This window comes from Bufo bufo, chromosome 3 (assembly GCF_905171765.1).
Source record: "Bufo bufo chromosome 3, aBufBuf1.1, whole genome shotgun sequence".
Lineage (NCBI taxonomy): Eukaryota > Metazoa > Chordata > Amphibia > Anura > Bufonidae > Bufo > Bufo bufo.
This window is the reverse complement of record NC_053391.1, coordinates 138762227-138775488: the sequence shown is the minus strand read 5'-3', so window position 1 is coordinate 138775488 and position 13262 is coordinate 138762227. Positions and strand designations below refer to the sequence as shown.

Here is a 13262-nt window from a genome sequence, read left to right as displayed (position 1 = left end):
AGTGGTTTGATTCAGGCATTTGAAATACAGCCATTTGAAATACAGCCATTTTTTGCAAAGAAATCTTTAATTCAGGCCTACACTGGTCCAGGCCCTGTGAGATACACCCTCTACATACAGGGGTTTGATTCAAGCATTTGAAATACAGCCATTTGAAATACAGCCATTTTGTACAAATAAATCTTTAATTCAGGCCTACACTGGTTCAGGCCCTGAGAGATACACACTCTACATACTGGGGTTTGATTCAGGCATTTGAAATACCTCCATTTGGTGCAACAATATTGAATTCAATCCTACACTGGTTCAGGCCCTGTGAGATACACTCTCTACATACAGGGGTTTGATTCAAGCATTTGAAATACAGCCATTTGAAATACAGCCATTTTGTACAAATAAATCTTTAATTAAGGCCTACACTGGTTCAGGCCCTTTGAGATACACTCTCTACATACAGGGGTTTGATTCAGGCATTTGAAATACAGCCATTTGAAATACAGCCATTGTTATACTGCAGCGCAATTGCTCATGTTTGTATTTTGGATATTTCACACTCTTTTGGAGTGTACCCTAATTTAAAAAAATAAAATTTAAACCAAAACCTTTGTTGGCTACCTCGTCCTCCTCCGCCGCTTCCACCTACACCGCTACGTCCACCGCCTCTTCAAACTCCTACTCCATATGGAACTCCACCTCATAAATCAAAATTTTTCTATTTTATTTGTACGTATTTTATTTTATATTATTTCACTACTTTGTCATTTACATTTTCAGGTGAAATTCACCAATTTTTGGGTGTATAGTACCACTGCTATACCTAGTAGACAGGTTAAACAAAACAAAAAAAATTGCCAGTTATATATTCTGGTGAAATTCAAAAAAATTTGGGGGTGATGTCCCACTCCTATACCTAGTAGACCGTTAAAAAAAATAATTTGTCAGTTACATTTTCCGGTGAAATTCACAAATTTTTGGGTGTAATGTACCACTGATATACCTAGTAGACAGGTTTTAAAAAATTATAATTTGTCAGTTACATTTTTGGGTGAAATTCACCAATTTTTGGGTGTAATATACCCCTCCTTTACCTAGTTGACAGCTTAATAAATTTCAATAATTTTTCTGTTACATTCTTGGGTTGACATTTTACAATTTTAGACGTAAATAAACACCTGCTATGCATAGGTGACAGGGAATAAAATGTAATATATTATTCAGTAATTAATGCGCGCCACATCCTTTCATTCAATGCTTAAACTTTGAAAAGTTTTCACACTTTTACGCTTTAATAATTTCTCCCATATATCAACTCTATAACTTTAAATTTGAAAAAATGAATCCCCCCTTGGATGTGGTCTCTCTTTCTCACGCTCCCTCTCTGGTCTGGAACCCTGATTCCCCGCCACCCGTGATCACCATGGTAGGCGCATAAAAGAACATCGAAAATTCATAGAGCAGATATCAAAATGGATCGTGAACATCACGGGGACGTGCAACATGGTGGGGCAGTAAGTGTGCACACTCCTACACGAACTGACTGACAGGGGTCAGCCCCTGCAACTTCTGGGTCTCCAAATAGGGCACATGGCCTGAGCTTGCCCTTTACCCCTTGGAGGTGCTGGCCTGCCCTGCAGCTAGTGTATTGTCTGAACGTGTGTTTAGCATGACTGGAGGGAGTTATCACAGGTTATATTTCCCGATGTTTTGGGGTGTACCCTAATTTAAAAAATACAAAAACATTTAAAACCAAAAACCAGTGTAGGCTACCTCCTCCTCCTCCACCGCCACTTCCACCTACACCGCCACATCCACCGCCTCCTCAACCTCCTACTCCATATGGACCTGGTCCTCCTAGAGCAAGATTATTATTTTTAATTTTTATGTATTTTATGTTATTTTAAGTCATTTCCCTATGCACATTTGTTTGCAGAGCACTTGCCATGCTCGTAACCACATTTTGATGACATTTGCAGCCCTCTAGCCCTTTCCATGACATTTTTACAGCCATTTTAGTGCTCAAAAGTTCGGGTCCCCATTGACTTCAATGGGGTTCGGGTTTGGGGTCAAGTTCGAGTCAAGTTCGGGTCCCAAACTCGAACTTTTTTCCGAAGTTCGGCCGAACCCATCGAACCCGAAAATCCAGGTGTCCGCTCAACTCTATTCAGAACGTATAACTTGACCACTGAATGGCAATTATATTTAAATTTTTCTACTTATACACGCCACAAAACGCCTTAGAACATATAACTGCACCGCTGAATGGCAAATATATTTTTCTTTTGCCACTAATACACGCCACAAAAGGCTTTAGAACATATAATTGAACAGCTGAACAGCAAATATATTTTACTTTTGCCACTAATACATGCCACAAAAGGTTTAGAACATATAACTGCACCGCTGAATGGCAAATATATATTTTTTTTGCTACTGTTACATGACAAAAAGGGCTTTATAACATATAAATGCACCGCTGAACAGCAAATATATTTTTATTTTTCCACTTATACACGCCACAAAAGACTTTAGAACATATAACTACATCGCTGAACGGCAAATATATTGTTCTTTTTCAACTTATACATGCAACAAAATGCTTTATAACATGTAAAGAGATAAGCAGGCACACTCATATATGGGTAGAATCTGATCTAATTTATTTATAGGAATAATATAGATAGTGCTAATTAAGAGATGAATAAAATCAATAGTCCAAAGTGTAACTCAATAAAATATTCCTTGGAGTAAAAATAAAAATGAAAATAGAGAATAAAAATAAAAATATAAATACTGTGGAATGATTCCTCCCTATCCTTTCTTAGTGTTGATCGAACATGCTCGAGTTTCCTCCCCGCACGTTTCTTGGCTGCTACGCAGCCAATAAACATGCAGGTAAGTACTGCCCTCACTGTAATGCCAGTAGCCATGTTGGCTACTGGCATTACAGTGATTGGCTGGCCGGAACGCATCATCGGGTGCTATATAGCACCCGATGACGCATGTTCGACTCATTCGTAGTCAGGGAGAGCTGAGCATAGGAAGGGACAGAGAGTGTAGGGAGTGTAATTGAATATTCGTTTTGTACAAAAATGTTTCAGAGACTCAAAAGTCCTTGTAAGGACTATTGTGTGTGACAGCAGCAATTTATGTTTGTAGCGCAACCTGCGCTAAATTGCTCAGTGTTAGGGAGAGCTGTGCATAGAAAGGGACAGACAGTGTAGGGAGTGTAATAGGAAGATTTTTATACCAAAAACTTTTCAGAGACCAAAAAGTCCTTTAAGGACTATTGTGTGTGACAGCAGCAATATATATTTTTTGCGCATCCTGTGCTAAATATCGTGTAATAGGCTGCCGCGGACAGTTAAATTATCCCCACCACATCTCCTGTTTAAAGTGTGCGCATCCCTAAAATATCAGTGACATCCAGTGTACTTTTTCAGTAGACGGTGTCCGGTGTGGACAGTTAAATTATCCGCGCCACTTCTCCTGTTTAAAGTGTGTACATCCCTAAAATATCAGTGACATCCAGTGTACTTTTTCCATAGACGGTCAACTGTGGACAGTTAAATTATCCGCACCACGTCTCCTGTTTAAAGTGTGCACATTCCTAAAATATCAGTGACATCCAGTGTACTTTTTGTGCAGACACTCGCAAAGTCAGCCCAGTGCGAGCAAGTGGTTGGTTGGATTGCAGAAGATAATTCTTCCAGTCGGTTAAGCACCACCCTGTCTTCCACCAAGTCCAGTCTCAGTAGCCAGGAGTCTGGTCAACACAATACGCACCCTTATCCTTCTTCCTCCCACCATGTACAGTCTGGCCAAACAAGTGATCCCACACTGGGATATTCCGAGGACCTCTTTTTATCACCATTACTTGATTTGGCCCTCTCGTCAAGCACGCTTGAAGAGGGACATGAGATCTTGTGCCCTGATTCCCAACCTCTTGAGCATCCACAGTCACAAGAACATGACGGTGGGAAACTGCAATTAGTGTTTAATGAGGTGGATGATGATGAGACAAAGTTGCCAATGAGTCAACCGCAATTACTGTCTCAAGAGGTTGATTAAGAGGATGACACACAGTTGTCAATCATTAAGGTTGTGGTTAGGTCAACAAATCAGGAGGATGATCAGAGTGAGGAAGTGGAAGAGAAGGTGGTGAATGATGAGGTCACTGACCCAACCTGGAAAGGTGGAAAGCGGAGCAAGGACAGGAGTACAGAGGGGGAGGGATCTGCAGCACCGCAACAGGCTGGAAGAGGCAGTGGGGTGGCAAAAGGGAGAAGGCGGGCCACACCAAACAGGCCTGCAACTGTTCCACGGAGCACCCCCTTGCGGAAATCTACCTTGCCAAGGGGTAGATGTTCCGCAGTATGGCGCTTTTTTGAGGAAAGTGTGGACGACAAAAGAATAGTAGTTTGCAACCTGTGCGATACAAAAATGAGCCGGGGTGTGAACACTAGCAATCTCACCACCACCAGCATGATCCGCCACATAGCATCCAAGCACCGTAATAAGTGGGACGAATGCCTGGGTCCACAATCTGTGTCTGCGGGTCACACAACTGCCTCCTCTTCCCCTGTGTTACGTGCTGGCCAATCCCCTGTCGAAGGCGCAGGCCCGGATGCCTCCCGCTCTGCACCTGGACCTTGATGTCGGCGGCCGTCCCTCGTTACGCAGTCCCCAGCCGCGAGTATTTTTCAAGGTGTGCCGTACCCACCTTACACCAGCATGTTTCCCGTAACTTCACATGTGCCCTGACCAACGCAGTTACTGGGATGGTCCACTTAACCACGGACACATGGACAAGTGCATTCGGCCAGGGACGCTACATTTCCCTGACGGCATGCTGGGTGAATGTTGTGGAGGCCGGGAGTGAGTCATACCCTTGGATGGCAGAGGTGCTACCGATGCCAAGGATTGCGGGCCCTACGTCGATCAGGGTTTCCGCCAGCACCTATGTTAGTGGCTCCAAACCCCACTTTTCCCCCTCCGCTTCCTCCTCCACTTCCACCTCTGAATTATCCATGTTCAGCACCAGTCAGTCATCAGTCGGTAGCTGGAAGCAGTGTAGCACTGCAGTGGGGAAGCGGCAACAGGCTGTGCTGAAACTAATTTGCTTAGATGACAAACAGCACACCGCTGCAGCATGGTTGTGCCTGATAATGGCCGTAACTTGGTGGCGGCTTTGGAGCTCAGCAAGCTCAGACACATACCATGCCTAGCCCACGTGTTCAACTTAGTGGTTCAGCATTTTCTCAAAACCTACCCCATTTTGCCTGAGCTACTGGTGAAGGTGCGCCGCATGTGTATCCATTTCCGAAAGTCATCTACAGCCGCTGCCGGTCTGGCAACGCTGCAGCAGCGCTTGCAATTTCCAGCTCACCGACTGTTGTGCGATATGAGCACGCACTGGATCTCCACGCTCGACTTGTTGGCCAGGCTTTGTGAGCAGCAGAGGGCAGTAGTGGAATTCCAGCTGCAACATGGTATCGTCGACTTCCCAGTCAGCTTCCGCTATTCACAAGCGAGGAGCGGGCATGAATGTCTGAACTCTGTGAGGTTTTAAGAAACTTTGAGGAATCCATACAGATGGTGAGCGGCGATAACGCTATTATCAGCGTAATCATCTCACTTCTGTGTCTACTCGCTGCTCACAATTAAGGACGACGCTTTGCATGTGAAAGAGGAGGAAATGGGGGAATACATTACACAGGGTGATAGACAAACCACTCTCAGTTCATCTTCTCAGCGCGAATTGGACGATGAAGAGGAGGAGGAGAAGGATACGGTTGCTCCAAATTGCTCCAAAAATTTCCATCTGACAACGCTGGCAGCAGAGTCCGTAGTTCCTTGGCCAACCGAAGAGGGGAGACAAGGGGAACACACAGCAGTTCCAACAGAGACAGGGCAACACTCTCCAAAGCCTGGGACAGTTTCATGACACCCCGCCAGCACCCTCACCCTGATGCGCGGCCTAGTGCCAAAAGGAGGGAAACATTTTGGAAGATGGTGAAGGAGTACACAGCAGACCGTGTCATCGTCCTCAATTATCCCTCAGTGCCTTACAACTACTGGGTGTCCAAGCTGGACACGTGGCACGAACTGGCCTGCCCTGCCGCCAGCGTTTTGTCTGAGCGAGTATTTAGTGCTGCTGGTGGCATTATAACAGATAAGCGTATCCGCCTGTCAACTGAAAATGCTGATAGGTTGAACAAAGCCTGGATTGACCATGACTTCTCGACTCCACCAGAGGAAAGCTGATGAACATAAAGGCATTTTAAATGTGTTGTTTATAATGTACTGAATACACTGTATTCCCATGCACCCCTTCCACCACAAACAAGGGTATATGGTTGAATCTTCCTTTTCTCATCCTCCTTCTCCTCTTCCATAATATCAACACATGCATATTCGTCGCATATAATGCCCTCGCATATATGCCCTTCGCTCACCAGCAGGCCCTCACATATAATGTTTTACAGGGTCAGCTCACCAGCAGGCCCTTGCATATGTTTTAAAGGGTCAGCTCACCAGCAGGCCCTCGCAATTAATTTCTTAGATGGTCAGCTCACCAGCAGGCCCTCGCATATAATGTTTTACAGGGTCAGCTCACCAGCAGGCCCTCGCATATAATGTTTTAGAGGGTCAGCTCACCAGCAGGCCTTCACCTACAACCTTTTATAGGGTCAGCTCACCAGCAGGTCCGCATCTAAAATCTTTTACAGGGTCAGCTCACCCTCGCATATAATTTTTTACAGGGTCAGCTCACCAGCAGACCTTCACCTACAATCTTATACAGGGTCAGCTAACCAGCAGGCCCGCATCTAAAATATTTTACAGGGTCATCTCACCTGCAGGCCCACACCTAAAATCTTTTACAGGGTCAGCTCACCTGCAGGCCCTCACCTTATTATACCTAATAGGTGATTTGCGCACAAGATGCCTTGCTTGGATGTGGTAGCCGCAGCTGTTTCTGAGGCTCCCTCTCCAGAATTGAACCATGATTCTCCCGTTACCCATAGTCACCATGGTTTGCGCTGAAAATAACATCAAAAGTTGATAGCGCAGAAATCCGAATGGATCGTCACCATAACTGGGACGTGCGATTGGCCCCAGGTTATCTAGTGTCACCAAAGCGGCAGCAGGCCCTCGCCCATAATTTTTTAGATGGTCAGATCAGCAGGCCCTTGCTCCAAATGTTTTTAAGGGTCACCAGCAGGCCATCAATCATAATTTTTCAAGACTGTGTAAGATGCCCTCCTTTATGTGTAACAAAGGGTGTATTGGAGTGCAGTAGAGCACCCGAGCATCCCGATGTGTTTGGCTAGAGCACCCGCGCACCTTGGTGCTCGATCAACACGAATCCTTTCCCTACACCTTAAATAATCTTTCCCTGCACTTGTAAATCGTTTTTTTTAGCACAATGAAGTTGTTTCTAACACTGTCCCTAGCGCCTGCTGATGTCTCTCCCTACACTAAGTACACTGGAGAATGGCAGAATCCAAGATGGCTGAGGCTATTGATAGGGTTGTGACATCACAGGGCTGGCTGGCTGCTGATTGGCTGCATGCATGGCATTATAGGTAATCCTGCCTTCCCAAAGTTCCTTGCTCCATGTCCTCACACGTGCAGCAGCCATTTTAGGAAAAAATTTGATTCGTTACCATGGAGCGTGAGAAAATTTGGATTTGGTGTGAATAAAATGTTTCCTGAAATACGGATCTAATTCCACTTTGTCAGCTTCGATTCGCTCATCTCTAATCGTTGGGTTGGACTGGGAAAGATAGAGCTGGACTCTTCTTTAACATGACTCTTTACCAGCATGTGATGCCAGCATTAAAATTATTGGCATCAACTTTACTTGAGCAGCTAAGACACACACCACTGCTTTCTGCATGTTTGTCACTATTTTATGCTGATCTTAGTGACATTTGACATTCTATTTTTTTTTTTTTGGGGGGGGTCAAAAGATGGCCAAGTAATAGCAATTCTCTTGGTGGCAATTTAGTTTTTTATGTTTTAATACTTTTGCATCATAACATAACTTTTTGTAATACAAATAATCCGTTTTTTTCTTGTGTAGCCATATTCTAAAATCCATATCATGTATTATGTGTTTTCTGTGGGATGACCTGCAGTTTTTACTAGTGCTATTTTGCTACACAGTAGAAACATAGGGGGAGATTTATCAAACTGGTGTAAATTAGAACTGGCTTAGTTGCCCATAGCAACCATTCAGATTCGACCTTTCATTTTCCAAAGGATCTGTGAAAAATAAAAGGTGGAATCTGGTTGCTATGGGCAAGTAAGCAAGTTCTACTTTACACCAGTTTGATAAATCTCCCCCATAGTTTATATTACAAAGTTACTTGTTCTTCATTCTGTTTTCTATTACATACATTTATTGCTCATGCAATTTTTAACATTTTATTTTCAATGTCTGTTCTTCTTTCCTCATTCTGTTTTTGCTACAGATTTCAGCAGACACACATAGTCATTTGGATTCACGCCTTTCATTATTAGTTTTCCAGTTGGCACACAGAATATGAAATCCTATGTGGTGCTATATCTTAGTTTATGTGCCAGCTCTTAATATTTCCAGTTAGGTCAAGGATAAGCAACTCATAGTGCCCCAAATGCATGCTGAGATACACAGCCCATTACAGCATTTGCCCTTGAACAATGTAGTCTACATAATTGACCATATTTCATAATTGCTGACAATTCAGTAATGTCGTGAGGAGAAATGAATGGAATGAATACAAAATGTGTGTTCTTTTCTACAAGGTCAGATTACTGTTCTAAATCTAGTCTTTGGATTTTATTGCTATTTCTTAAAATGTCAAACATTTATGGTACGCTCACAAACTGAGGATTTTGGTGCAGGTTTTCACTCTGACAGATTTCTTGTGAATTTTGCTGTTGAGTTAACCATTGTAATGAATTCATCACTAAAATATTTATGTGCAAATTAAATAGTGTCCTGCTACAGATTTCTCCCTAACTTTCCATTAACCTGCACTATTCTGCATTTTTTGCACAAATTATAAGTTTTGCAATGTAGAAAAAAATATTTAGAAGCATAATCTACAGTAGAACATCTGCCTCTTCTGATGTATGAAATGCAGACATTGATCACATAAATGCTGCTAAAATCCCCCTCGAAAGTAAACAAGTAATCCACTGCCATGCTCAGTGGCGAATTTCAGAGGCCATTAAATTCTAATTGATGAAATAATAATTAATTCATTTATATGCCAGTGCTAATTGTATGTCTTTCCATGTCTTGATCTTTAGTTTTGTTATTCTACCTGTTTTTCTTCTTTATATATTAATAGTTGATGGCATTATCCTGAGGATTTGTACCCACTTAATTAGTGTTTCCAAATAGTGCTGCTATTTTCTTTTGTTAGATAAATAGATAGAATTCATAAACATTTCATGTAGGAATTTAGGAGGTGTTCCAGTTTTGCAAATTTTCTAAATCACTTGACAGGAAACAATAAGTTATCACTTAGGCCTCATGCACCGCGGATCCGCAAAAAACGGAAGCCGCCCGTGTTACCTTCTGAATTTGCGGAACGGAACGGGCGCCGGCAATATAAATGCCTATTCTTATCTGCAAAGCGCGGACAAGAATAGGACATGTTATATTTTTTTAGCGGGGCCGCGGAACGGAGCCACGGATGCGGACAGCACACAGAGTGCTGTCCGCATCATTTGCGGCCCCATTGAAGTGAATGGGTCCGCATCCGAGCCGCCAAAACTGCGGCTCGGATGCGGACCAAAACAACGGTCGTGTGCATGAGGCCTAACTAATAGTGATTGTTTATCTGTAATGCCCCATTTTCCTTCACTCAATTGAAGTCACATGATTTCCCATTGTGTCATTTCCCTATCCCGATGATATCACATCAACATCTGGGGCATAGCAAAGCTTGTAAGGCTACTTTCACATCATGAATTGGGACAAAACCAAATCAGCTTTGTCCCCATTCGTTGTCTATGGGGACAAAACTAATCAGAATGCATTCCGTTCCGTTTTGTTGCATTCCCATGCCGGACACAAAAGCGCTGCAAGCATCGTTCTTGTGTGCAACATGAGATACTGATCAAGATGGATCCTGCATGAAACACAATGTAAGTCAATGGTGCCTGATCCGGTTTTTTTTTGGACACGGAAAAAAATTATCCGGCGCCCATTGACTTACAAAGGTTTTAGTGCCGGATCTATCTTGTTCATTAAATTGGAGATAATACAACCAGATCCATTCTGAACGGATGCAAATTATTTACCAGATGCATTTTTGCTGATCCCCTGCCAGATCCAGCAAAAACACATATGTGAATGTAGCCTAAGACTCTCCCCTGTCAACACAACATCATCAATGACCTTGCCTCAAAGATTGATGTTCTGCTTATTCTCCTGGACCCTGCCCTGTAGATATGATGTCAGCAAAGATATTGTGTCCTAGGGCATAGTTTTTCCAGAGAGGCTTCAAGCAGGATTGGATCGGTGTCGTTTGAGCTGGTAAGGGAAGAAGTGGTAGAGACCTAAGGCTACAGACACTCCATGTGAGGCTTGCGCCAGGATGTAAACAAAAAGTGTGGGTCACAGATTGCAATTACACTTGAGGAGTAAAAAGGCACTCAGGACTTTATTATCTGACTTATATAATGCAGCAAGCTTGAATGCTGGTTTTATTAACTTTTTTTGTGAAAACAGAAAACCTCTTTAAGTAAGCAGGGGAAATTCTTCACAGAAAATGAAATAGTATAAATGAAATATATGTTTTTCTAGATATCTGCCTTTTGGCTGTTGCAATAAATATCTTTAATAGGGCTTTCCGAGATTTAAATACTATCCTCTAGATAGGTCATTAGTATCTGATCAGTGGAGGTCCAACACCCAGGACATCCACCGTTTAGCTGTTTGAGAAGGCACCCGAGCTTCTATGAGCACTGTGGTCTTCTCTGTGCTCACCAAGCACAGCGCCGTACATTGTATAGTGGCTGTGCTTGGTATCGCAGCTCAGCCTCATTTACTTCTAGGAGCTGAACTGCACCTTGGCCATGTGACCGATGAACATGTCATCACTTGACCTAGGGAAAGCTCTGCTGCCCTCTCGAACATCTGATTGTCAGGAATCCTTAGTGTCGGACCCCCACCGATCATATACTAATGACCTACAGTATCTTCTGTATTTAAGTCTCAGAAAACCCCTTTAAGGAGTGATGTACTCTGAATAATCATATCTTAATAAAAGGATACATTTTAACTCTGTGGTGTTCTTTCTTATTTCTAGGTCATGGATTATACGGGACATTTGAAATGTTGTCTTCTTGGAGGAAAACCAGAGAAGATCAACACGTAAAAGAGAGGACGGCTGTTGTGTATGCAGACACCATGATTTCCTTCTCACTCACCACTGCTATGTATTTAGTCACCTTTGGGATTGGCGCCAGTCCCTTCACAAACATTGAAGCTGCAAGGATATTTTGTCGCAATTCATGCATAGCAATCCTCTTCAACTACCTCTATGTACTATCATTCTATGGCTCTAGCCTTGTGTTTACTGGGTACATTGAAAACAATTACCAGCATAGTATTTTCTGCAGAAAGGTGCCAAAGCCTGAAATCCTACAGGTCAAGTCGTTGTGGTACAGGTTTCTTATGACTGCAAAATTTAGTGAAGACACAGCGGACTCCGAAGAAACAAATTCTTATGAAAGTCATCTTCTAGTTTGCTTCCTCAGACGCTATTACTGTGACTGGATAACAAATACTTATGTAAAACCTTTTGTAGTTCTCTTTTATCTTGTTTATATTTCCTTTGCCTTAATGGGCTACCTGCAGGTCAATGAAGGGTCTGATCTTAGTAACATTGTAGCAACCGAGACAAGAACCATAACTTACACAAGCATTCAGCAAAAGTATTTCAGCAACTATAGTCCAGTTATAGGCTTTTACATTTATGAGTCTATTGAATACTGGAATACAAGTGTTCAGGAAGATGTTCTTGAGTACACAAAAGGTTTTGTGAGAATATCTTGGTTTGAGAGCTACTTGAGTTATCTAAGAAAGCTTAACATGTCTACTGGATTACCCAAAAAGAACTTCACAGATATACTTCGGTATTCCTTTATAAAAAATCCGAGATATGCACATTTTTCTGAAGACATTATCATACCCAAAAATTATAACAATGCAGTTGACGTGGTGGCCTCTAGGATGTTCTTGATTGCCAAGACCATGGAAACAAACAGGGAAGAACTTTATGATCTCCTTGAAACATTAAGGAAACTTTCTCTAACCTCCAAAGTAAAATTCATTGTCTTCAATCCATCCTTTGTCTACATGGATAGGTATGCTTCTTCAGTGGGAGCTCCATTGCAGAACTCCTGCATAAGTGCTTTGTTCCTGCTTTTTTTCTCTGCATTTCTTGTTGCAAGCTCTATCATCAATGTCTGGATTACGCTAACTGTGGTCTCTGTCGAGTTTGGAGTTATTGGATTCATGACTTTATGGAAAGTAGAACTGGACTGCATATCTGTACTTTGTCTTATCTATGGGATTAATTACACCATAGACAACTGTGCACCACTGATATCTACTTTTATTTTGGGAAAGGAATTTTCAAGAACTAAATGGGTGAAAAATTCATTGGAAGTACATGGGGTAGCCATTTTACAGAGCTACCTCTGTTACACTGTTAGTCTGATCCCTCTTGCAGCTGTGCCTTCAAATTTGACCCGTACACTGTTCAGGTGCTTGTTTTTAATAGCGTTCGTCACATTTTTTCATTGCTTTGCCATTTTACCAGTTCTGCTTACTTTTGTACCACCTTCAAAGAAGAAAAGGAAAGAAAAGAAAATGCAAGAACATCGTGAAGAGATAGAATGTGTTGAAATGGTGGACCTAGACAGTACCAGAGTGGTTGACCAAATTACAACTGTCTGATATAGTTTCTTTGTATGTTTTTTCACCCTAGGTCTTACCAAGAAAATGTTTTAATTGAACTTTTGATCTATAAGGGGAGGAAATATTAAAACATATATCCAATACAATCCTATTGATGGATGTTCTAGAAACTTACTTTTAGCCTCAGTAAAAAAAAATATACAAATGATATATGCATTGGTTTCAAGATGGTAGTCTATATCCAGATAATACTGTAGATTTTGGTTTTCTCTTCAATCCTATATATATATATATATATATATATATATATATATATATATATACACAAACAGGCTTG

At 42.0% G+C, this 13262-nt stretch overlaps 1 protein-coding gene across 1 annotated transcript in view; it reads left to right on the top strand.

Annotated features, from left to right (window-relative positions):
• The window catches only part of PTCHD1 (patched domain containing 1), a 206360-nt gene extending 193396 nt beyond the window's left edge, over positions 1-12964 (top strand). The window contains exon 3 of the mRNA XM_040421820.1: positions 11310-12964. Coding sequence (XP_040277754.1) covers positions 11310-12964 — 1655 coding nt within the window. The remainder of the gene's footprint in view (positions 1-11309) is intronic.
• Positions 12965-13262: the final 298 nt, after the last annotated feature.